General features: G+C 39.6%; 1 protein-coding gene across 3 annotated transcripts; it reads left to right on the top strand.

The window, feature by feature from the left end:
* The first annotated feature begins 747 nt into the window (after positions 1 to 747).
* On the top strand, positions 748 to 26,628 carry SLC35G2 (solute carrier family 35 member G2). 3 transcript variants are annotated; one of them, XM_084901791.1, is made up of 3 exons: positions 778 to 921; positions 20,751 to 20,852; positions 24,121 to 26,628. In XM_084901791.1, the coding sequence occupies exon 3, from the start codon at positions 24,135 to 24,137 to the stop codon at positions 25,368 to 25,370; it is 1,236 nt and encodes a 411-aa protein (XP_084757917.1). In that variant the 5' UTR covers positions 778 to 921; positions 20,751 to 20,852; positions 24,121 to 24,134; the 3' UTR covers positions 25,371 to 26,628. The 3 variants fall into 3 exon arrangements, with proteins under 3 accessions (XP_084757916.1, XP_084757917.1, XP_084757918.1); XM_084901790.1 differs by lacking the exon at positions 20,751 to 20,852 and having other exon boundaries at positions 748 to 921; XM_084901792.1 differs by lacking the exons at positions 778 to 921; positions 20,751 to 20,852 and adding an exon at positions 1,657 to 1,762.
* Positions 26,629 to 27,413: the final 785 nt, after the last annotated feature.

Raw genomic sequence — 27,413 nt, 5'->3', positions numbered from 1 at the left:
TGTGTAGTGACTTTAACCCTCCAGGTTAACATTTCAGTAACGCTATTAAATAGACTATGGAGAGAGCTGGAGGTAGAGGGGCTGAGTCACAGGGCACAGTAAAGAGCGGATGTGGGAGGACAGAAGAAAAACCAACACTTATATCCTATCGTGTCTCACAGCTAGCACCTTGGTTCAGGTCTCACCCTTTCTTGCCTGGCTTAGGGCAATGGCTTTCCCGCCTGTCCTCTTGACTCATCTGGTACATTGCCTTGGTAAGCAGATCTGTTTCCAAGAGACTGTATTCATTCAGCAGTGGATAGGGTATATACCCGAGTCCTGCAGTGCCAAAGACCCTTCCCTCAGAGACCTCATTAGTAAAATACCAGATATACACTTGAGGATGCCCAAAGGAAGGCCTTACTGGACCACGATTTACTGATGCTAGACACATTTTTAAATATCAAGGAATCGACTTGCAACGTCTAAACGCAAACAGGCAGGTGGAAATGGACTGAGGCTGCATCCTGGCTCTCCTTCCTGAGGACCAGGTCGGTCTGTTTGATCCGCGAATGCTTCAAACCTTTTCTCCACAAGGACATCGGCTGCAGCGACCTGGGCAGGCAGTTGCCCGGGGCCTTGGACTATCCCACCGCGCCGGTAGGGGAAGTCCCTCAGTGCAGGCATACATCCTGGGCACCCCTCGGCTTCTTCCACGTGGGCACCGACCAGGGGGGTGGGGAGGTGGGCAGCGGAGAGCGCAGGCGCGGTGCCCGCTCCGGCGGCGCCCCTCTCCCCGCCCCGCCTGGCAGCCTCAGCGCCCGGGCCGGCCGCCGCGGGTTTCCAGGCTCCGTGCTGCGCGGACTCTGCGGGCTGAGCGGTTGGGGCGGCGGGCAGTCCGGGCGGGAGGACCCAACGCGCCTTCCTCACCGCGACACGCAGGTAATCGGGCCCCGAAAGCCGGAGGGACTCTGACCCTGCCTGGGACCCTGACCCCTGCCTGCCTGGCCGCCCCATGGGAAAAAGTGGGAGCGCGCCGCGAACCCCACAACCCGTTTGGAGCCACGGCACTTGCAGGGAAAGAGTCCCCCCTGTTTTGGGGTTGGGCGGGCCGGGGGCAAAGCGCCCCGCCCTCTGCTCGAGGTCTGAGAAGCTGCGGGGACCCCAGGCACCTGCGCTGCTCTCTAGGGGAGTCAGCATCAACTACGACCCCCGCACCCCCACTTCAGGCCCCCCCACCCCCGTTTCCTGTCGCTTGTATGGGTCTTTCCCCAGCCTCCACGATAAAGGCCAGGGGCTATTGCTTTCCTCTGGCCCAGGAGCCCATCCAAACAAGGGTGAACCCCTATGGAGTCACGGGTTCGATTTCAAATACAATTTAAAAAAAAAGAAAAAAAGAAAGAAAGAAAAAGAAAGAATCTTGGGTGGTTTTAGAAATATGGCCACAATCAGAATTTTCCATTAGTGTCTTGTCTCAAGGTCTATGATTCTTGAATGCCAGTCCATATGGATTGAGATTTTTCGTGGAGAAGAAACAGTTTCTAGAAATCTTTCAACCATGAGCAGACAGTGGAGGAAGGGTCAGGCGGTGGCCAGGCGGCTGGAGGCCCAGGACCCGTGTCCCCGTCCCCCCCCCCCCCCGCCCGCCCACCCGGGGGGGAGAGAGGCCCAGCCGCTGGGCGCTGTAGGGTTTCTGCGCCCCGCGCCCCGGGCTGGCCCCTCTGGAGAGGAGGGGTGGACAGGAGGGCCGCGCTGGCCGGCAGGAAGGACGCTCCGTGCCGGGGTGAGTGGGGGCGCTGCACGGACTTGCATCTCCGGCCAAGCTTTTGCGGGGCTTGCCACGGAGCGGGACGGAACGCCCACTTGTGGGTGATGACTGAGAGCCACGAGAGAGTGACGCACTAGCAGGAGAGGGCTGGGGGCGCCGGGGAAGGGCAGGCTGTGTGGCTGTTCGGCCGGAAAAGACTTTGATGGGGCTAACCGTGTCCGTGGTGCTGAAGTGCCTCAGGCTCCTTGGTCTGCCTAGCAGTTCTGCTCTGCACCTTTGCCAGAAATAGCCCATCTCCAAGGCAATGGCCAGAATGGAACAGGCCTGACACATACACCGCAACCCTTTGATGCTAGTTTCCCCGAGGGCAAACGTGAGTTGCCATAGGGTGAGATAAATAAAGTGTATACCGAACAGGCTTGATTACCTATATGAGCATAAACATGAATCTCATATATACTTATGTAGGATAAACGTATGTACATATGCGCAAAAACAGCGCACATGATGTAAGCATAACCAATGGAAAGAGAAAGCAGGGGAGTGAGGGCATGTACGGGAGTAGGGTGGGGAGGGCAATGGCGGATATGGACACATATGCAATACCTTAATCAATAAAAAAATTATTAGCACACATGTAAATACATTCATCCATTTTCAATGCCATCACTCACTACAAAAGTCACCCACTTTTTCAGAGGTGTCATTTCCAGGATGTTATGGACTACTGCTATAGTTCCATTCTTTTCTTTTCTTTTCTTTTCTTTTCTTTTCTTTTTTTTTAATATATTTTATTGATTTTCCACAGAAAGGAAGGAAGAGGGATAGAGAGCTAGAAACATCGATGAGAAAGAAACATCGACCAGCTGCCTCCTGCACACCCCCAACTGGGGACGTGCCCGCAGCCAATGTACATGCCCTTGACTGGAATCGAAACTGGGACCCTTCAGTCCACAGACCGACGCGCTATCCACTGAGCCAAACCGGTTTCGGCTACAGTTCCATTCTTATCTCATGTTTCTCCTGCATTATTTTGATTATAAAATCAGACAAAGTACCATTTTCCATTGCCACACATATTTTTCTTTCTGCGGTTCTGCTCTTAGCAATAGATTGTCCAACTAACCAAATTGTTATATTAACTGACACTGACTGCTGGCCACTGGCGTGGGTATGGGAAGGAGAATGATAATCACGCCAGTACCTCCTTCTCTTTTCTCACTTTTCATCTATTTACCTTCTAGTTTGGACACAGGAAATACCCTTCTACATGGTAGGGAAATGTCAAAGATGAGCTAAGATCACAGAGCTTTTTATCCTTTGTGGACAAAAATTTTATTTTGCCTTATAAATGTTAATATACATATATAATTTTCAAAATTTGGCCCTTACATAGAATTATACACATTAAACTATTTATTTGCTCTAGTTTCTCCTATAGTCATTGTTGTTGTAGAATTATATGTGATCAATGAGCCTGTATAGTAGTTTCTATGCACTTAACACTATTTCACAGTTTTAATTATATATGAACTAAATCCACATGCCAGTCATCTTTACTACAGTTTATTTAATCATTCCTGACTTATGAAAATCACTTGCTTTGTATCTCTTTCCTTTTATTTAAGACTCCAAAGTACCAGCAGCTTTACTGAACTCTGATTTTTATTTTAAGAACTTGATAAATGAACCCAGCTGGTATGGTTCAGTGGTTGAGCATTGACCCGTGAACCAAGAGTCAGGGTTCAATTCCTGGTCAGGGCACATGCCTGGGTTGCTGGTTCGATCTCCAGTAAAGGGTGTGCAGGAGGTAGCCGATCAATGATTCTCTCTCATCATTGATGTTTCTATCTCTCTCTCTCCCTCTCCCTGAAATAAAAACACACACACATATTTTTAAAATTTTTAAAAGAGCTTGATACAGCAAAATAGAAATATTAGGTAATCGAATTTCCCATTTATTTTGCCTCTGGTCTCCGTGTAACTCTGATGAGCCATTGTTCAACACAGGGTGAGGATCCCAAAGGTGAATAAGGCTGCTGATGGTGGTAATGAACTAAAGCCAAGTACTCACATTGCTTTTTGGATCCCCTGAATTTCGAGTTAGGAGATAGAAGATAAGAGTTAGGTTGCAGAATGGTGGCAACCAAAGCTCTGAATCACAGAATTAGAGGTTTCCTGTTAAGAGAGTGACTTTATCCAACGCAGGCCAGCTATGCTACAGGACTCATTCATTCTCCTAGCGTTTGTTGAGTCTGGCATTGTCCTAGGACCTGGGCATACCAAGAAGATAAGGACATGATTGATCTCTGTTCTTGGGACAGTAACACTTTATCAGGGGTTAGCGCTGCACACACAATTCACGGTGATGCTGTATGGTAGGTACTGTAACAGCCCTGAAGAAAATGTTCTTGAACTCAGAGGAGGAACAGATTATTCAGTGAGAGGCTTCTCCAATAGTTCCTCAGGAAGATTGTGGGGATGTGAGTGGTAGTTTGCCTGAGATTGTTTTGCTTGGTAATAAATAGTTATGGCCTCAAATTGGGCTGGAAGATGACAGCCTGGATTTGCAGCCTGGCTGCTGTAATAAGCACCGATGTAAGCTTCACTTACTGTTATTATTATTATTATTATTATTATTATTATTTGAGTAATGTTAGTTTCTACTTTGTTGGGGTTGTTGTGGGATTAAGTAAGATAATAAATTTAGAGAACTTGTTAATATAAGCCTGGCATATAGTCTAGTCTTTTTTGTTTTGCCTCCCCATGAAGTTGCATGTAAATCATTCTGGACAAATGATTATTGTTCCTATTGTCAGAGCTCTCAAGGGTAAAATGACTATGTAAACTCTTGTGTCTTCTAAAACTATGTGATAATTCTAATCTGGAAGTTTCTCCTTTAATGTATCTTAAATCCCAGTCTGCCATTTTTTTTATCAATTCTCATGCTATCCCCAAGCAAAATAGGTTTAGTCTGGAATTGTCATTACTTTTGCTTTGTTCTTTAGTACTCTGATGTTAAAGCAAATAACTTATTTAATTTTATAATTTCCTCCCTTTAATGTGTATAGCACTTGTGTCTGTTTTGTGACATGTGTTACTATAGATATTTTTTCTCAAATGAACATGTAAGTTCTTTAAGTTTCTCTCTTTTTTAATTTTCATCCAAGGATATTGATTTTTAGAGAGAGATAGGGAGAGAGAGAGAGAGAGAGAGAGAGAGAGAGATCCATCAATTGCGTCCCATACAGGCCCCTACTGGGGATCAAACCCACAACCTAAGTATGTGCCCTGACTGGGAATTGATCCTGCAACCTTTTTGTATACAGGAGGACGCTCCAATCAGCACAAGAAAGTTTGTCTTCTTAATCTTATCTCTCATAATGTCTTAGCATCGAAGACACTCAATAAATATTGATTAAATTACTGCCAGAACAGCTGCTGTAGTCTCAGGCTGACCTCAGAAATACCATCTCCTCAATAGGAGAGATTATAGAAAAGCATGGTTATCCAATTTTCCCCAATTAATAAAGTGACATTGTAGGGGGGGGGGGGGGCGGGGGAGAAAGAAAAGAGTGGTTAAAATGGTGAGAAGAGCCCAAGCCAGTTTGGCTCAATGGATAGAGCATCAGACTGTGAACCAAAGGGTCCTGGGTTCGATTCCCATCAAGGGCACGTACCTCAGTTGCAGGCTCCTCCCAGCCCAAGCCCTGGTTCAGGGCGCATGCAGGAGGCAATTAATCGATGTGTTTCTCATATTGATGGTTCTCTCTGTCTTTTCCTCTCCCATTCTCTCTAAAAATCAATGGAAAAATATCCTTGGGTGAGGAAAAAAAAAAAAAAAGGATGGTGAGAAGACTGAAAACCATAGTTATACATGAAATAATAGAAAAAAGAGGAAATTTTCTGTCTGGAGAAGAAAAACTCATGATAGGAGGGTAGGAAATAGTAGTTCCTGATATTAAAATGTTGTCATATGCCGGGACCGGTTTGGCTCGATGGATAGAGCGTCGGCTTGGGGACTGAGGGAACCCGGGTTCGATTCCGGTCAAGGGCATGTGCCTTGGTTGTGGGCATATCCCCAGTAGGGGGTGTGCAAGAGGCAACTGATCGATGACTCTCTCTCATCGATGTTTCTAACTCTCTATCTCTCTCCCTTCCTCTCTGTACAAAATCAATAAAATATATTTTAAATAAATAAATAAATAAATAAAATGTTGTCATATGGAAGAGGGAATTAGTTATTGACTCCAGAGGAAATATATTAGAACAGCCTCTGAAAATTATATGGAGAATTTTGACTCAATGTTAAAAAATAATTTTCTAACGATCAGAACGACTTCCAGGTGGCTGCTTTTAGAAGGAGTGAGTTTGTGTTGTATGAAAGGAGAGAAGGTTAGAAGGAGTGAGTTTCCTGTTTTCATTGGTATTGAAACAGAAACTGTACTATTATTGGGAATGTTGTAGAGGATATATTAGCAGTTACTTAAAATGGAATTCAAATAGATGAATCTCAAAATCTTTTTCAATTTTCATGGTGCTTAATTCTGTATATATTATTAAGGTATTGTATATAGTTTACCCCATATTAAATATAGACATGCTAGTGTATATATCATATACTAGAGGCTCGGTGCACAAAATTCGTGCATGAGAAGGGGTGTCTCTCAGTCCAACCTGCACCTTCTCCAATCTTGGATCCCTCCGGGATGTTCGACAGCTGGTTTAGGCCCAATCAGGCCTAAACTGGCAGTCAGACATCCTTCTCACAATCTGGGACTGCTGGCTCCTAACCACTCACCTGCCTGCCTGATTGCCCCTAACTGCTTCTGCCTGCCAGCCTAATTGATACCTAACTGCTCCCATGCTGACCTGATTGCCACCTAACTGCTCCCCTGTTTGGCCCGATTGTCCCCAACTGCCCTCCCGTGCTGGCACAATTGCCTCTACCTGCCCTCCCCTGCTGACCATATTGTGACACCACATAGGCTTTTATTATATTGTATGTGTGTATATAAAGGTAGATATACATTTGTAAATATGACTTATATAGTCTCATTATCACAATTTTGCCTAAATTAATGAAGGGTGAAAATTACTTTTCAGTCCTGGTGAAGTGGCTCAGTTGGTTGGAGTATTGTCCTAAACACCATAAAGTTTTGGGTTCGATTCCTGGTCAGGGCCTCCTGCATACTCCCTACTGGGGATGGAATCTGCAACCCTGGCATTTGCCCTAACCAGGAATCCAACTGGCAACTTTTCTGTATATGGATGATGCTCAACCAACTGAACCATACAGGTCTGTGCTGTGACCATTCTTCATTCCTTCCTTTTTTTTTAGTGACCTTGACATTTTTTAAAGTTCAGGCAATTAATTTTGTAGAATGTCCCTCATTTTGTCTGATGTTTCTTCATGATTAGATGCAAATTATACATTTTTGATAAGAATATGATAGAAGTGATATTGTGTTCTTTTCAATTTATCTTATTAAGAGATACTCTATTGATTTGTCTTTTTGCTACTGATGTTTACTTTGATGACTTGGTTAGGTGATAACTTCTCCACTGTAAAGATATTTTTTTGTAATTAATTAGCATTTTGTGGGGAGATACTTTGAAACTATGTAAACATCCTGTTCTTCAACAAACTTTCAGTCATTTATTTTATGATGATTTTTGCTTGAATATATTATTATTGTGCTGATTGTCAAATGGCATTTTTTCTAAATTCAACATTTATTTTATGTTTACTAGTTGGTATTCTATTACAAGGAAGAGTTTTCTCTTCTCTTTTTATTTTTTATTTATTTATTTACATCAGTTTGGACTTGTGGATTTCTGTTTGACTCAGTGGATTATAACCCATTATTATTATTATTATTATTATTATTACTATTATTATTGATTTTGATGCTGAAATTTGACCATTGGAATCCCATTCAAAGCTGGTTTTCATGTTCTTTGACACAGATATATTTTTATTGAAGTACTTTTTAGTGTAAGATGTTTTAGGTTCATCTTGAACTTTTCCTGTCCCAACCATTTCAGTCATTTCAAAAGCTATTTCTCTAACCAGCCTGATTCCTTTTAGTAGAAAATGTAAAATCTGGGTTCTAGGTGTGGTTATTGCTATTGGGTGTCCTTATTTTTAGGCTACTATAGGAGATAGAATCAGGAAAGTGACAAACGCATATGCACATACATCTCTATTTCTATAAATATAGAAATCTCTATATTAAATTAATCTCTATATTAAAATTGATGAATTTAAAAAATATATATTTTATTGATTTTTTACAGAGAGGAAGGGAGAGAGCCAGAGAGCCAGAAACGTCTATGAGAGAGAAACATTGACCAGCTGCCTCCTGCACACCCCCTACCGGGGATGTGCCCGCAACCAATGTACATGCCCTTGACTGGAATTGAACCTGGGACCTTTCAGTCCGCAGACCGACACTCTACCACTGAGTCAAACCGGTTTCAGCAAAATTGATGAATTTAATATCTCCAACTCTAATACTACAGGGTTCATTCTAGTCTTCACCTTTTTTCTATTTGTAACTTCCTTCTCTAATGGTGATAAATATGACTTCCATTATCAATATATTTAACTACGTGCTCATTTCCCTTTTATATAACCAATATCCTGAACTCATGGGCCACTCCTTGGCCCCAACTCCTCCTCATACCCAGTCCTTTGGCCTCACCAGCCTCCTCACAGCCTCAAGTTAGTTACACAGCTAGAAAGTGATGGAGTAGGGAAAAAAATTCAAAGGTGCTAATTACTTTATTGGGTCTTCAAGCCCAAGGGCATCTACTTGCCAAAACTGCTCCTGTGAAGATGCTCAAGGAAATGAGGCCCTTGGGCTAATGAGATGAAGATTTAACCAGGCAGAGTGGCAGCCCTCAGGGTTGTGACTTCCAACCTGGAAACTTGGAGAATGAAGAGGCAGCTACCTGCTAAGAACATTTCTCCAAAATTGGTACAGTTCGGGAATCAGTCAACCAGTACCTCTGGTGTTACAATGTTTAGGTACTGTATGAAGAGCATGTTCCTTTAAGACGGAAACATAATCACTGTGCTATATTCCTACAGAGGGAAATGTTGCTTTTATTAGCAGTCTCTTAAATTGAAATTCTAGGAGGTGGATGATAGTGTCTATTGTTTTAGTGCTGACTTCATTTCCTGGTCCAGAAGATCAGAAATCTGTTCATGTTTTAGAAAACAGTATGAGGTCCATCTGTTCAGGTCAGATTTTTCCCCATTAACACGAAAATTTTTGGAGTGGTAACTTATGTAAGAAAAATCAATGGTAATTATATCCTTTGTTGCCATTTGGAATCCACATTATTTTTTGTTGTTGTTAGTCACAAAATATAGTAATATAGGCACATATACACAATGACTTAATTCCTTCAACACTATGTATGATAGAGGCATCCTCTTTAGTTTATTTAGTATTTCACCTCTGTTTTGATTTGGGTTCTAGACACCATTGATTCAAATTCTCTCGGTAGCATGGTCTGTTTATCCACAATTTTCCTTCCAACAGAAGTTACAGAAATATAACAGTTACATTTGGCTTCCTGGGTGACTATTCTGGTCTGTCTGAAATACAGAGCAATATTTTGTTTTTTTTCTTCTGATGAAAATAGCTTGATTCTCCGCCCTCCACCTCCTTCTAATTTTTAGATACGTAGTTATGTAGGAAAAAAATTTAAAGTAAAAGGAAGGAATCCCGAATAATTGAAATCTCACCATAAATATAGATATACATTGTTTTATATAAATAGAACCATATCATAAATACTCTTTTATACATTTCTTTTTACTTAGCAATGAGACATGAAGATTTTTTTTTATGTCAATAAGATATACAATACATCATGTCTTGGGATGACTGCATAATACTGCATTGATGTTTTTATTTAATGAGTCTCCCAATAGAGGACAATTGTTATTTTCAATTTTTCATTGTGCAAAGAAAGCCATGATGCATATTTTTGAATGACATCTTTATGTACTTTACTAGTGATCTCCTTAGGATATATTTCTGGAAATGGCATTGCTGGGTCAAAGAGTGCACACCTTTTAAATTTTGATAATGTTGCTGGTAAAATTAACACTTGATAAGATGGATTATACTGTGCTTGTCCCTACCAATGATGGGACAGATATATATATATGTAATGACTTTAATAAATCTAAATCTAGCTATGCCACTTAACAAACCAAGTTTTGCCAGTTTCATTTAAAATTTGACTTATAATATGGTTTGAAACAAAATGGCATCTGGTCATCATTTTAAAATTGCTTTATCTTATCTAAGGTTGATAAAATATGGTATAAGGGGGATGTGACTGAGTTGCAATTTCATTGTGTAATATATCTAGTGTGAAGACTGTTATGATTAAATGAAATCAAATTTTTAAGAATTTGGACTAATTCTTTGGCATTTCCATAAGTCCTATCCTCAAGAGGGATTTCAGTCTTGGCTTTCTCTTGGATAAACAGCAGCAGGTACAGATTAAATGTGAGCAGGTGGTATATGCAGTATTTGAGAATAGACTGTTGATCCTGGGTATTCTATTTTTGTTTGGGAACTGATGTATGACCTGGGGGGTTGGCAGGCTTCTCTGCATACAGATAGGCTGTTTCATTTTTTTCTCATGAGAGTTAGGTAAAGGATAAGCAACCAATACGTACAACTTTAACAAGCATATCAGAATAGCACTGTAGTCCATTTTACATTTAATTAGCAACTAACCTAATTGGCGATTTAACCACTTAGATACATACACAAAGAACATGGAAATAGAAAGGGATCGTTTTATTTCTGTCCCTTCCCCTTCCAGCAAAGACTCCCTGCCACTCTTAAAAAGATTTACCAAGCATAGCTGAATTTAAAGATGATGCCTCATTGCGTTTAACTGATTTGCTTTTTTACAAGACAGTAGGACAATGGTAGATGATAAATCTGTGTTCATTGAGAATGGCATATTTTATGCAAATTGATAAGTCCATTGCTTCAGAGATGAGAATGGCTCTTTCCTGGAAGGGGAAGTGTCGATTATAAATGGTGAAAGGCTTCTGCATTCCAGCAAGTTCTTAGCTGCCAGCCGACACATTCATCACGGCGTGCCAGAATGGATTTTAACACAGTACGACATAAATTGCTCAGCCCCAAATCAGGCATCATTGCCTTCACACAAGCCAAATCAGCCTTCTTGTTTGAAAACTGCCACATAGGCTTTTTTTCAACCTCAGTTAACCTCTTCCTTTCCTGGTATACATGGTTCATTACAATCTACTAAAGTCATTAACCACCATTGGGTATAAAGGAGTCAGGCTTCTCAGTTCATCTTTTCTACTTCCCTTTCCCATCAATCCCCTAACCCTCGCACCCATTCCATCAGATTTCTCCTTACCTCACTTCATCTCCAAGTTTCTTAGCTATAATTTTCTCCTCTCCTATAATCCAGATTTACAGAGATCAGCAAAATCCTCAGGCCTTTTCCATTCTCCCATAGCCCAGTTTAACCCAACTCTTCTTAGCCTCTTTAGACCACATTCTACTTTGCTCCTCCCAGCCTGGCCCACTCTGGAATCCAATATCTATTGCCTTTCCTGGTTCAACTAAGCAGCCTTCATTCCCAACCCAAACAGCCATACCCCCAGCTTCAGCCTCATCCAGCCTCACGAAAGCAGCCTTGACCCACACCCTCTTGGGCAGCTTTTGCTTTTCGCTCAAAATAAGAATTTCCCCCCAGAAGCATTCCTCTTTTAAGCTGATGTTTGCTAACATGCTGAAGAGCGTATCCTTCAGTCTTATGTGTCCCAAGTCTCTCCTAGCCTAGAATAGGTAAGCTGTCATCCAGTCTTGGTGCTGTTGTGCATCTGCTGGCATTCATGTAGTGATCCTCACAGATGATGTCATATTGGCCTGTTACCAGCAAAGTACAGCGATGATAATAGATTTGGACTTATTTATCCCCTGATTCTTCTGAGTAATAAGGTGCATTTGTGAGATGGTTGACAGGAACAGGAGGCTCAGTCAATGGCTGTGGTTACAAAAGTTAGCTATTCCTATAAGAATGGAGCTCTTTCTAAAGAATGAACTGTCAAGCTCAGAGCACCAAAACCAGATTGCAAAATGCAACAAGCTTGCCATTCCTCAGCCTCAGAGTAAATTATTTTTTCTCAAGAGCAAGAGACTCATAGAGAGAATGAAGGATTTCATATTCTACTAATTTTTTGGAACCCAATAACAGTTTATAATAAGATCAATAACTGATTAATAATGTGGCCCAGCTGGTGTGACTCAGTGGTTGAGCGTCAACCTGTGAACTTAGGAGGTCATGGTTCGATTCCAGGCTGGAGCACATGTCCAGGTTGTGGGCTTGATCCCCAGTACGGGGTATGCCGGAGGCAGCTGATCAAAGATTCTCTCTCATCATTGATATTTCTATCTTTCTCTTCCTCTACCTTCCTCTCTGAAATCAATAAAAATATATTTAAAAAATAATGTGGATATAAACATCAGAATTCATCTCCAACTTCTCCCTTTAAATTGGCTATAGACTGGTTCTTTTTTCCATATAGTAATTTGTGGACATGACTAAGGGTGGTAATTTGGTTTTTATCCTTATTTCTTCCTGGGTGGGTGGATGATTCAGGATCTGCTTCAAATAACAAGGAGGTATGATGAATGGGCTTTCTATTTTTATTATTACTTTTTAAAGATTTATTATTGAAAGTATTATAAATAACTCCTCCCACCCCCATTTGACCCCTTTTAGCCCACACCTGCCTTCAGCCCCAGGCCTTTACCACACTATTGTCTGTATCCATAGGTTATACAATACATATGTGCATTCACGTTATTTGGTTAATCTCTTCCCACCCACCCACCCCTGCCTTCCCTCTGAGATTCAGTAGTCTGTTCCATGCTTCTATGACTCTGGATCTATTTTTTTCAACAGTTATTTTGTTCTTTAGATTCCACATATGAGTGAGATCATGTGATACTTGTCATTCTCTGGCTTATTTCTCTTAGCATAATACTCTCCAGGCAGGACCTTCCTATTTTTAGATTGGAAGTTCTTTAATGATGTAGCCCAAATGAAAGTTATCTCAATCCAAGACTTTGCAGAGATTCTGCCCCCTCTCCAGGTGAATCCTAGCTGGGTTGTTCTCACAATCCTGGGCCAGCATAGAGTCCAGGAGTAGGCCAAACTAAGAGATGGGGGTTCTTCAGGGATCTGGAACCAGTCTCCCTGTACACAGAGTCGAATCGCAATGATAACAGTGTGAGTATGATTCCAAAGGTGAAGTCAAGATAGAAATGGGAGAATAAATAGCAGAGCCTGTGATAGCTGATAGCAGGATGGGATGAAGTTCAAGGAACAGTTGTAGAATACAGTTCAGGAATGAGGGTTTTTGTTCAATCAGCATATATTAAATGCGTTAGTTTACATTTATGAACACAATATGAATGAAAACTCTTTTCCTTTCATGGAAATGACCAGGCCACAAAGGAATGCTCTCTTTGGTGCCTCGATCTCTTGAAAGAGTGGATATGGCAGATTGAAAGAGCCACCATGGGCTGCACACAACTCAAAAAACTTGAGATGTTCTCACAAGTCCTGCCCAGCATGGATGTGGGAAGAGATTGAGTGATATTATGAAAGCTCTTGACTTCTCTGTGGCTCTGAGTCTTCTCAGAAATAATAATAATTAATAATCAGAGGTCTAAGTTAATACTAGTGCTTGCCCCTTGGCCTGGAATTTGCTAGTTGACTCTAGGTCAGCGTTTTTCAACCGCTGTTCCGCGGCACACTAGTGTGCCTCGAGATGTTGCCTGGTGTGCCGTAGGTGCAGACAAGACAAGAATTTTATAATTTTTCACTATTTTGTTTACTTAATATTTCATAATAAAGTAATTATAAAATACTTTCTTTGTGTTTATTTGATTCCTATTCAAGAGAATTACTTTATATATAGTCAATGTAGGCACAGAGTTAAATTTTTTAACATTTTCTAATGGTGGTGTGCCTCGTGATTTTTTTCATGAAACAAGTGTGCCTTTGCCCAAAAAAGGTTGAAAAACACTGCTCTAGGTGAAGATTTCAGTAGAAGTGGTTGGGAGAGTGAACAGAGTATTTAAAAGAGTTATAAGAAAACAAATTTGCCTTGATAATTGCATTTCTAGAGCAATCACATAAAATAGTAAAAGATAGCTTGAAAGAATTATTCAGATTTTGTCCCAGTTAGCAGTCCTAAATCCATATTTATCACTATTGGCAAGCATTTCTCCAGTATGAGCTCAAAGTGCTGTCTACCCATCATTAAAGAAATCTTAAGTTATTATTATCTCAGTCTACCAACCAATGCTGGGAGATTCTTTAAAAAATCTATTCTAGCTTTTTTGACAAATTGTAGGCTATTTTCTCCAAATAATAACTACATGAGGAACAAAATGTAGGCACATTATCTATTATAAATTACTATTATACACAATCCTATCTCATCAAGAAAAGAGTTAATAGCAATTTAAGGCTATTGACGGGATCACTAGCATTACCTTCAGTCTTTGATTCATTAGACTGTCATTATGTGTGAATGAATACTCTTCCATAAATTTCAAAATATTAATGCTTTACTGGCATCTATATTACAATAATATTGTTAAAAGTAGAGTAGGCAGAAAAGGTTCCTTGACAACAGGAATCAATTGTAAATATTACATGGTTTACCAGTGTGTCTGTATATCTGACAGGATGTAGTTGCAGATAACAAAACTCACTCTTTGAAAGAGGTATAATATTAGGAATCAGAAAGAGATATAACACAAGGAATCAGAAGTTTTTAAAATCATTGGAAGGGCTGGAGGAGCAGATTTCAAGAAGGGTCTCCAAACATATTTCCTAGAAAGCATAGTTTTATACTTTAAAAATCTCTAATTTAGCAATTCTTGGGTTTGTTTTTTGTTTTTTGTGGTTTTTTTAATGTTCACCCGAGGGTATTTTTCTCCATTTTTCCCATTTTTATAGAGAGTAGAAGGGAGAGTGGAGGGGGAGAGAGAGAGAGATACATCAATTGGTTGCTTCTGCAAGCTCCCTGACTGGGGATCAAACCCACAACCTCAATATGTGCCCTAACTGGTAATTGAACCTGCAACATTTTGGTGCATGAGACAACACTTCAACCAACTGAGTGATCTGGCCAGGGCAATTTCCCAGATCTTAAAAAAATTCTTTTCTAGGGGATATCAATGATTACATGCAGGGAGTTCTTTTGTATATATACCTTTTGTGAGTTTTCTAGAATAAAAATATAATCTTTAGATGTTCACAGAATTATGGTGTTTTCTGTTAGCTGTTGTAACAAATTACCTACAAACCTGGTGGCTTAAAACAACACAAATGTATTATCTTGCAGTTCTATAAGTTAAAAGTCTAATACGTGCATCACTGAATTAAAACCAAGGTGTTGGCTAGATGTGTTCCTTTCTAAGAGGCTCAACGGAAGGACCCATTTCCTTGCCTTTTCCAGTTTTAGAGAGTGCCCATATTACTTTGGCTCATGACTCCCTTCTATTTTCAGTGTCAGCAACAGCAGGCTGAGTCCTTGCATTGTATCATTCTGACCTTGCTTCTGTTTTCACATCTCCTGTTTCTGTCTTCTACTTTTGAGGGCCCTTCTGATTATATTGGACTCAACTAGATAATCCAGGGTAGTTTTCCTATTTTAAAATTAGCTGATTAACAGCCTTAATTCCATCTACAACCTTACTACCCTTTGTCATATAAGTATTCACAGGTTCTGGGAATTAGAATGTGGACATCTCTGTGGGGGGTGAGGGGTTGAGGATCATTATTCTGCCTACCATGGATAGTTACTTTGCAGTCTAGTATAGAAGATCTGGATCTGAATCTTGTCTCCGGCATTAACAGATTATGTCACCCACTGGCTTACAAGTGACCTAACCTCCCGGAACCTATTTTCTCACATTAAAATGGAGATTATAATACCGACTTTATAGAGTTGTTTTGATCTTTAAATGGAAAAATCAAGTTCCTAATATATGCCTAGCACAGAGAAGGGTTAAATAAACATAATTATCATAATTATCCTATATAATAGAGGTAATATGCAAATTAACCATCACACCATCGCACAAGATGGCCAGCAGGGGAGGGCAGTGGGGAGGGACCAGGCCTGCAGGGGAGGGCAGTTAGGGGTGACTGGGCTGGCAGGGGAGGGCAGTTGGGGGCAATAGGGCCAGCAGGGGAACAGTTAGGTATCGATCAGGCTGGCTGGAAGGGGAGTGGTTACGGGGTGATCAGGCTGGCAGGCAGAAGTGTTTAGGGGCAATCAGGCAGCAGGTAGGTGAGTGGTTGGGAGTCAGCAGTCCCAGATTGTGAGAGGGATGTCTGACTGTCAGTTTAGGCCCGATCCCAGATTGGAGAGGGTGCAGGCTGGGCTAAGAAACACCTCCCCCCCACCCAGTGCACAAATTCTGTGCACCGGGTCTCTAGTATAATTATAATTAGAGAATCCAGAGCCATATTCAGGACCAAACAATCCAAAAGAACACATCCCAGGTGCTTGGGTGCATCTGTGCTTGATATTTCTTGTGGTTTCATTTTTCTTTTAACTCTAAATGGTTACCTCAAATCCTTTCAAAACCAAACAGTGTATTAAACCTAAATAAATACACAAACATGAATAAAGACACACTTTATTTCACTTTTAATCTCAGCTAGGTTCTCTCCATAGATCATATCTGAATGGAGAACAAAGACAAACATGAATACTCTTGATTTATCTCCTATTTGTTTTTCCACCATCTGCCTCTGGTCATCAAAAACCATTTCTTCATTTACATTCAATAGGAAGACTTCAAAGTTGTTATTTGTTCATTTTCACATATGTGGCTCTTTACATAATGGTTATGGATCTATTCTTGCATAAAGGATTAGTGGCAGTTGGTCATCCCATTTGCCTTGCAGCTCTCAGAAAGCTGAAGTTTATGATTAACCTATTGTGTTGGACCCATGTTAACTAGCCATTAAAAGTGATATTGTAGAGTATTTAATGACATGGAAAAATATTTACAATGTATTGGTAAGTAAAGTGGGCAAGTTATAAAATAAGTTATAGTTTTTGATACCATTTTAGGGGGAAAATGTCCACAAATACAAAAAGGCCTGGAGAGGGTCAGTAGTTATTTCTGGGTGGTAGGATTCTGAGTGGTTTTTATTTTCTTTACCACATTTCTCAATTTTCTACAATAAACATATGTTGCTTTTGTAATAGGGATAAGTAAAAAGTTGTTTTTTACTTAGAGATCTGATGGTGGAAAATAGCTCCTGAGTGAGAAGCTTGTCCTGATCAAGCTCAGAAGCCTGATGAGGAACTACTGTACACTTGGTGGTGGGACTCACTTGACTGGACCAAACATTGTGATGTGCACTGGAAAGCAGGGAAATAGCAACAGAAGTTCATTCTGGTGATGCTCAAAGACATATATCTCTAGTACCCTTCCTACTTGATTAAGAATGGTTTAATTAGGAAAAGCAGATACGCATTACTTAATGAACAGATTCAGTTATACCTGAAGAACTTAACGTTAAAGGAAATAAGGGAGACCTAGCAGCAGAAATAGAGTTAGCAGTACAGAAGCCAAATAAACAAATTCTCTTTTAGCCAAACTGCACACCTTAATGCTTTATCGTTCCTGCATATCGTTAAGGACTTTAAAGTGTTTTAATGAATAAGGCTCCCTATTTGAGTCATTAGACTTGTAAATCCATTTATATTATTTATATTTTGTTAAGAAAATTTGCTTCACTTAAGAAAATAGTCCATTAATTCATTCAGCAAACACTTAGTAAACTCCTTTCTCATGCCAAGAACTGTGCTAGGTGTTGCAAATATATAATAATTAGTGATACCTAATTTTAATACCTGTGGGGTTAAAACCTTTACATTATACTGAAAGAGAAAGACAAAAACACAGTTGTCATTCAAAGCAATATTTTATATGATTGAAGATATAATGAAAGTCCCAGGGTGGGTATATAACTCAGATTGGGGTAGAAGGTAGCCTAGGAAATTTTTCCAGAGAAAGTGATATTTAATCTCGGCCTTGAAGAATGAATTGAAATTTACCAGATGAAAACGCAGGAAGAGAGTATTCCACAAAGCAGGAACAGTATGTAAAAACCCAGAGACATGGAAGAGCAGATCATATTTAAAGAATTTCCTGTAGTTTGTTTGGAATAGCCAGAACTTATGAGCATGTGGAAGACAAGCAGAGCGTGAGGCTGTGATAATGTGTCAGCTAAGGAGGTCAAAGATTACTTTGGATATTTTCAGATAAGATTTCCATTTAAATTGGTGACTTGAGTAAAGCCTTCCAAAATGTGGATGGCCTCTTCCAGTCAGTTGAAGGCCTGAATAAAGCAAAAGACTACCCTGAGGAAGAGGGGAATTCTGCCCTAGACAGCCTTTGCCTTTGCACTACAGCACTGTCTCTTCTCTGGGTCTCCAGCTTGTTGTTCCCCACTGCAGATTTTGGACTTGCTAGCCTCCATAATCATATGAGTAAATTCCTTTTAAAAATTACACATATGTCTCCTATTAATTCTGTTTCTCTGGATAACCCTGACTAATCCAGAGGCTAAAGGCAGAGGATAGGGAGACTTCTTCTGAACATTTCTATAGTTTATTTATTTATTTTTTAAAAATATATTTTATTGATTTTTTTTACAGAGAGGAAGGGAGGGGGATAGAAGAGCTAGAAACATCGATGAGAGAGAAACATCAACCAGCTGCCTCTTGCACACCCCCTACTGGGGATGTACCAGCAACCAAGGTACATGCCCTTGACCAGAATCGAACCTGGGACCTTTCAGTCTGCAGACTGACGCTCTATTCACTGAGCCAAATCAGTTTCGGCAGCATGATTATCAAAGGAAACTATGTTTTCAGTTACCTAAAGTTACCATTGATTGAGCAGTGATACCAAGAGAGCAGATGTGGCTATCTGGGCCTATAAGATCCCATAGAAATATCAGTAGTTTTTTAAAAAAATATTTTAATTTTTTTAAAATTATACGTCACATTCAATACTATTTTGTATTAGTTTCAGGTGTACAGCGTAGTGATTAGATAAGCATACACCTTCCAAGTGTTCCCCCTGCTATTTCCACTACTCAACTGGCACCATAAATACTTATTATTATTGACTATATTTCCTATTTTGTAACTACTAACCTGTGCTTCTCAATCCCTTCACCTTTTTCATCTAATTTCTCAAAACCTCTCCCCTCTGGTAACCATCAGTCTATTCTCAAGTCTGTTTCTGTTTTGTTTGTTCATTTATATTGCTCTTTAGATTCCACATGTAAGTAAAATCATGTGATAGCTGTCTTTCTCTGACTTCCTTATTTCACTTAACACAATACTTTTTAGGTCCATCCATGCTGTAGCAAATGTTAAGATTTCACGCTTTTTTTTTTTTGCCAAGTAATATTCTATTGTGTGTGTGTGTGTGTGTGTGTGTGTGTGTGCTTTTTAATCTCCTTGTCTATGAATGGGCATGTGGGTTGCTCCCATGACTATCATAAATAATGCTGCAATGAACATAAGGGTGCATATATTCTTTGAATTAGTCTTTTGGGTTTCTTCAGATATATACCCAGAAATGGAATTGTTTGGTCATAAGGTAGTTCCATTTGAGGAAACTCCATACTGTTTTCCACAGTGGCTGCACCAATCTGCATTGCCATCAACAGTGCACAGTTCTGTTTTCTCCACATCCTTAACCACTGCTTGTTTGATGTATTGATGGTAGCCATTCTCATAGGTGTGAAGTGACATCTCATTGTGGTTTTAATTTGCATTTCTCTGATTAGTAACATTGAGTATCTTTTCATGTCTATTGGCTATCTGTATATCCACTTTGGAGAAGTGTCCATTTAGGTCCTCTGTCCATTTCTTCATTAGATTCCCTTTTTCTCCTCTTTTTTTGAGTGTTGAGTTATATAAGTTCTTCATAAATTTTTCTTACTAACCTCTTATCAGATGTGACTGAGATTTTTCTCCTACATTCTGCACAGATATTTTGTCATCATCACCACTGTTTCCTGTCAGAGAACTATGATTTCAGGAAAATGAAAATAGTTTCTTTTCTGAAAGAGAGCCTAGAAGCAGATTCTTTTTTCTCTAAAGCAGTGGGCTTTAACACAAAGATACAGACTTGAAAAGTTTTAATAAAGCACAACAAATGCTACCAGGCCGGGGGCTCAGTGGTTGAGCATGGACTTAAAAACCAGGAGATCACAGTTTGACTCCCCAGCCAGGGCACATGCTGAGTTGTAGGGCATGCAGAAGGCAACCAATCGATGATTCTCTCTCATCACTGATATTTCTCTCTCCCTCTCCCTTCCTCTCTCAAACAATAAAAATATATAATTAAAAATAAACTTAAATGCTGCCTCTAGTCCTCCTGATTCTCATGAGTTGCAGTGGGAAAGAGAGAAAAGAATCTGTTTTCCAAGTGGGAAGTTAAGGGTTATGCCTTATCATCATTCCAGGCAGGGTTCAGAATAAGGAGGGTAGAATCATGCTGACAGCCTTTGGGGCCTCAGTACAGGAGCCCCTTTTCATCAGTTCAGAGGAAGGAGTGGCTTCTCTCAGCAGGTCTCAAGAGAAACATTTAACAGCACAGATTCTATGTCTGTCCTGTTGTCTCAAGATAGCCTGGAAAAGATGGTTGTCAAGGCCTTCATTTTAGGTGGCCAGTTAGGTTGTAGTCTTTTCACATTCATTCATGGCAAGGATGTTTAAGTACATTGGGGCTGTTTTGGTATAAGGTAGTTACCTATCAGCTCTTTAGTGTCAAATGTCACATTAGTGCCTACATTTAAACCACTATATTATAATCAAGTTTCAATAGCCAGCTTTATACCTAAGACTTTTTACCACTTTTAGGGATCAAGCCAATCAAAGGGCAAGATATAACTGGAAAATGTAGTGCAGCCTAGCCAAGTTTAAATATCAAAAAGCCATCACACAACATCAGCCAATATATTGGTATGAGACATGTGTCCCCTTCCTTTTCCTTCCTCCATGTGCCAATAAACCAGGGGAGCTAGAGCCTAGAAGAGGGATATGGAGGAAGTGTCCCAGAGGCAGACCATATTGCTCTCCCAACACTCTCCAAAGGGAGGGGAGGAGTAAAATAACAGCCCACATCCTCTCCTTATTCATGGCCTTGGAGCTATAAATCTGGCATGCAGTAGGGAAGGGAAAAGCTCTGAATGGATATATCATAATTTTAACAATTGGCAGCAAGTGGGAAGTTATATGATCTGAAATATCATTAAGATACTGGATGACTAGCAAGGAAAGGAGATTTAATATAGCAAGTTTGGGTCCAATGACTGGAGCTAAAACCCTACTGAGCGGAGACAACTAAATAACAAAATGATTAGATTACAAAAATTAGAAGAACTAATGCAGATACTAAACAAAGAAGAAAAATAAGTGGCTAGAGTGATTAGGGAAGGCTTATTTCTGAAAGGCAGATTGGGACTGAACCTTCATAAAAGATAAAAATTATTTAGAAAGTTGGAGCAGAGGGGAAACTATTGAGAATAAAGACTTAGAGAAATGATATGTATGTGGGGAGTGAGGAAAGGGAGAACAATGGATTAAAGTATGTATATTAAGAAACTAAGTATTGATAAAAGCTACACTAGATAGGGACTTGAAAACCAGGCAGAGGAATAGAGAATGGGAAAGCTTAAGATAAGTTTTTGTTTTGAGTCTTTTAAAGACAGGTTAATATAATAGTGGTATAATACAGATGTATTATGGGGGAGAAGGATTGAGATTCAAGGCGGCTAGTTAGGATGCTATTGCAATATTCTAGATAGGAATTAGCAATAACAAAAACAGAATCAAAACAGAACAAAACAGAAATGTAAAATGGAATTGAAGAAAGGAAAATATTTGAAAGACAAAAGATAGCCCAGCCAGTGTGGTTAAGCGTCAACCTCTGAACCAGTGGGGTTACAGTTTGATTCCTGGTCAGGGCACATGTCCGGGTTGCAGGCTCGATCCCCAGTGTGGAGTGGGCAAGAGGTAGCTGATCAATGGTTCTCTCTCATCATTGATGTTTCTATATCTCTATCCTTCTCCCTTTCATTTTGAAATCAATAAAAATATATTTTTAAAAAAGACAAGAGTGATGACTAAATGGAAGTATGGTGCCAGAAAGGATAATTCAGAGTATTCCTTGGTTTCTAACTTGTGGAACTGGAAAATGGTGGTATTACAAACATGAGTGAGGAGACCATGACTATTAATTCAATTTGTGATTATTGAAATTGAAGTCATGATTTTTTGTTGTTGTTAATCCTTATCCTAGGATATATTTTTCCATTGATATTTTTAGAGATAATAGAAGGGGAATGGGGACAGACACAGAGATAGAAACATTGATGACAGAGGCATCAACAGGTTGCCTCCCTCATACACCCCAACTGGGGCCAAGGATCGAGCCTGTAACCGAGGTACATACCCTTGACCAGACTGGAACTCATGACCCTTGAGTCTGCAGCACGACATCCTAACCACTTAACCAAACAGGCTAGGGCTGAAGTCATGATTTGAAGAGGAAATGTCCTGATACAAATTGGAAAAAAGCATCAGATTAATGTGATAGGAATATGCACTAAAGACTGCAAGTGGAAGGTACAGGCTGAGAAACTGAAAGACCTGGAGGCATATGTGGTGTTTTTTTAAAGAACTTCTTCCAACTGAAGGTGATGTCCTTCAGAAGAGAAAGGAATAAATAGGAATAGAGCAGTTGGCTATCCAGATGGTGTCAAAGAACAAAATAGGATTTGATATCTGGACCATGGTTTAAGACCTTGGAACTGATGAGTTTTTGGCAAGGAATAGGAAATATATCATGAGGACAAAAAAAAAAAAAAAAAAAAAAAATGAGGTTTCTTTTTTTCTTTCTTTCTTCTTCTTCTTTTTTTTTTTTTTTTTAGAGGGGAGAGGAGGAATCATTTGAAAAGAAATTGTTCTTAGATGGATGGATAATGAAAGAGAGCTGAGTGAACAAACAGGTGTTTTTTAAAAATACATATTTAATTTATTTCAGAGAGGAAGGGAGAGGGACAGAGCGATAGAGACATCCATGATGAAAAAGAATCACTGATCAGCTGATTTCTGCACACCCACACTGGGGATTGGGCCCTCAACCCAGGCATATGCCTTGACCAGGAATCAAACTGTGACCTCCTGGTTCAAAGGTCGATGCTCAATCACTGACCCAAACTGGCTAGGCCAAACACAAGTTTTTAAGAAAAGAATAATATTGTAAAAGATATCCAGTGTTTCAAAAGAGTTAATTATAGGAGAAAGGAAACTGAACTTATTGTTAACATTTGTTGAGAGTTTACAGTATGTTAGCACTGTGGAAAATGTTTTATATGAATTAATCTCATATAATCCTTACAAGAAACTTAACTTTTTCCCACTCAACAATGTGTCATGGACATCTTTTCATGTCAGTAAAAATCTGCATTGTTGTTTTTAATGCATAAATAGCATAGTGTTCCATTGTATGAAGTAAATCCAGTAAAATCTCAGTTAAGAAACATATTGTCCAAATGGTCATCAGGAAGGTTTTACACCAACAATGTATGAATGTCACTAAATCCGTTTTATTTTTTAATTTCTTTGTATCCATATATCTGAAAAATGTATGGATAGATGTTTAAAAATCACTAAGCCTAGAATAGATGTTTAAAAATCACTATAATTTGTAATATAAGGCGAATTCTGGTATTATACATAAATGATTTTACAAAAGACTTAGACTTATCTACCCACAATTTATAATATAAACACATGAACATAATGAGAAGGAAAGTTCTGATCTAGGTTATGTTTTTCCTATTGGATGGGTAGCCACACAGGTAGGAATGAAAAGATGGAAAAACATCAGTTGTCAGCGATGTAAAGATATGAAATAGAGCTGAATGAGTCAAGGAACAAGCAGAATGAGAAACAGGGGCAGACTTAAGATGAGAAAAAGGTGGATCATTTTATTGGGACTCATACATCTGATAAGCCATATTCCAATTATCTCTTCCTGTTACTTAAAAAGAAAAACTCCTGGGAGACATCTGTAATACTGTTAACAATAAAAATATATACATATTAGTAAAAGAACTGTTACAAACTCAGTCTGTTATTGAATTGGTATATATAATAGAAATTAAAACTAAATTTCAATTGAATATGTACATTTGTCTTTTTTTTTTTTCTTCTTCTTAAATAGAATTACCTGAAGAAATGGATACTCCCTCCAAGAAATATCCAGTTAAAAAACGGGTGAAAATACATCCTAACACAGTGACAGTGAAATACACTTCTCATTATCCCCAGCCTGGGGATGATGGATATGAAGAAATTAATGAAGATTATGGAAATTTTATGGAAGAAAATCCAAAGAAAGGCCTGTTGAGTGAAATGAAAAGAAAAGGAAGAACTTTTTTTGGAACCATGGATACCCGACCTCCACCAACAGAAGACCCCATGGCAAATGAGATTGGACAATTCCAAAGCTTTGCAGAAAAAAACATTTTTCAATCCAGAAAAACGTGGATAGTGCTGTTTGGATCTGCTCTGGCTCATGGCTGTGTAGCTCTTTTCACTAGGCTTGTTTCTGATCGTTCTAAAGTTCCATCTCTAGAACTGATTTTTATCCGTTCTGTCTTGCAGGTCTTATCTGTGTTAGTTGTGTGTTACTACAAGGAGGCCCCCTTCGGACCTAGTGGATATAGAGTACGACTCTTCTTTTATGGTATATGCAACGTCATCTCTATCACCTGTGCTTACACATCGTTCTCTATAGTTCCTCCCAGCAATGGGACCACTATGTGGAGAGCCACAACTACAGTCTTCAGTGCCATTTTGGCTTTTTTACTTGTAGATGAGAAAATGGCTTATATTGACATGGCTACAGTTATTTGTAGCATCTTAGGTGTTTGTCTTGTCATGATCCCCAACATAGTTAATGAAGAAAATTCCTCGTTAAATGCTTGGAAAGAAGCCTTTGGATATACTATGACTGTGATGGCTGGGCTGACCACTGCTCTTTCCATGATAGTATACAGATCCATTAAGGAGAAGATCAGCATGTGGACTGCACTGTTTACCTTTGGTTGGACTGGGACAGTCTGGGGAATATCTACTATGTTCATTCTTCAAGAGCCCATTATCCCCTTAGATGTAGAAACCTGGAGTTATCTCATGGCTATTTGTGTCTGTTCTACGGCAGCATTCTTAGGAGTTTATTATGCCTTGGACAAATTCCATCCAGCTTTGGTCAGCACAGTACAACATTTGGAGATTGTGGTAGCAATGGTCTTGCAGCTTCTAGTGTTACACATATTTCCTAGTGTCTATGATGTCTTTGGAGGGATAATCATTATGACTAGTGTTTTTGTCCTTGCTGGCTATAAACTTTACTGGAGGACTTTAAGAAGGCAGGATTACCAGGAAATAGTAGACTCTCCCATTAAATGAATACCTGATTATTATTTTCTTAACCATTAACTGTTATTAATACGTACACTGCCATTTTAATATTCAGCTATTTTTTTGTGTTGTATAATTGACAGAGTGCTATGTAATATTTAATTAACATATGCAGATATAGAAACTATATTCTAGTCTATTATATTAAAAAACAAACATGAAATATATGAAATGTCATGAACCCTTGTCTTTATTGTTATTAACAAAAGGTAATTGTAGTAGAAGGAGAATGTTAACTTTCATTACTAAAGAATGTAGACTTGAAGAAATGACCCTTTTCAGATGGAACTTGTGGTCCTAAAGTTCAAAGATTAGAAAAATGTCATGCCCAATGTTTTACAAATGTTCAACAAAAATCCTTCAATATTAAAAAAATTGGCATTTGTGAAAAGTGCACCATAAGGTGAAATGCTGAACACTAACCTCTGTTTAGTCATTTACTCGCATTAGAAAACTAGAGGTGATTGGGTTGGGCAAGGAAGCTTGAGTTAAGGGAAGAAGAGGGAACAAAAGAAAGGAACTGATTTTTCCATGACAATGGTGCTTAGCCTACCTTAGAACAGGAAGTTGGTTTTCCTCTTTCAATGGCCACATTAGACAATTCATAGGAAATGGAGGTAGGGAGAAGACTGGATTCTTGCCAGTTCTACTTAGTCTAGCTTTTTTTTTTTTTTTTTTTTTTCCCTTGATGGTGGGAGGCCTAATGTTGGGGCAAGTTCTGCTTATCCCCAGTTATAGGATCGCTTCCAAAATTGCCCTTGTTTAGATTCTGTAGCCAGTACATGTATAGTTCAGTAAAGGTACTCCTTAGTACTGAAAGGCACTAGCCGTAATACAGTATAGCAGAAAATTGATACAACATGGTGTTTTCAGATTCTTTTTAAAAGGGCCTAAAAGTCTGTAAAAGCATATAAGGTGGTATTAATTTGGGAAATTTTTACAAATTTATCATAAACTAATGTTGATATGGTACTAGTTATTTATCTATTGTTATTGTTATTGAAATATCTCAAATTCACTTTTCTATACTTTCTTCTATGAACTATTGCTCAGACTCTACAAACTACATTTAGAAATGTTAGCCTCACGAGGTTCCACCAATAAAGGCCTTTAGGGGATACTGGAAGTCAGCAGGGACAAAGGACTTCCTACTTTCCATACTTTCCATTTGTTTGCAGTATCTGGCATTGTTACCTCAGCAATAAGCCATGAACCCTTGATCAATAACTGATTTTAGCCTTCAGCTTCTTTTTTTTTTTTTTTTAAATGTATTTTATTGATTTTGTACAGAGAGAAAGGGAGAGAGATAGAGAGTTAGAAACATCGATGAGAGAGAGTCACCGATCAGCTGCCTCTTGCACACCCCCTACTGGGGATATGCCCACAACCAAGGTACATGCCCTTGACCGGAATCGAACCCGGGACCCTTCAGTCCCCAAGCCGACGCTCTATCCATTGAGCCAAACCGGTTTCGGTAGCCTTCAGCTTCCTTTGGGACACCTCTAACCCCAACCAGCCTCATCATATCCCTCTGCAGGGCCAGATGGACAGATTCTCTCAGGGATTAAAGCTACAGTTCTGCTGGATTATTCCTCTAAGATTAGGGGTGTCGAACTCAATCAGAGAAGGGGCCAAAATCTAAAATCCAGCCTAAATCGCGGGCCGAATGGTTTACTGAACAGTCATAAACTGACAATGTCATAAACTGACAGCGGAGTGCAGTGATGACAGCGCGGTGCGGGCCACATTGCAAGGCCTGGCGGGCTGGATTTGGCCCGCGGGCCTTGTGTTTGACACATGTGCTCTAAGATTCTGAGACCTGATAGTCCAACCTCAATTCCTTTTTTTTTTTTTTTTTTTTTTTTACTAGATTTAGGGGAGGTAGCTATGCTCTACAATTATCACCTGTGGGCTACTTCAGTGTTCCCTTTTTGCTTTTTCAGTCCACCTGTTACCAGTGAAGTTGGCTCTTGGTTCTTGAGTTTGGCAAAGAAGAATTCAGAGTCAAGTACTCTAGCACAAGAGGAAGTT

Source organism: Pipistrellus hanaki (assembly GCF_964339955.1).
Source record: "Pipistrellus hanaki genome assembly, chromosome: 13".
NCBI classification, from domain to species: domain Eukaryota; kingdom Metazoa; phylum Chordata; class Mammalia; order Chiroptera; family Vespertilionidae; genus Pipistrellus; species Pipistrellus hanaki.
The sequence above is the reverse complement of the archived record's forward strand: the minus strand, read 5'-3'. Positions and strand labels throughout refer to the sequence as shown.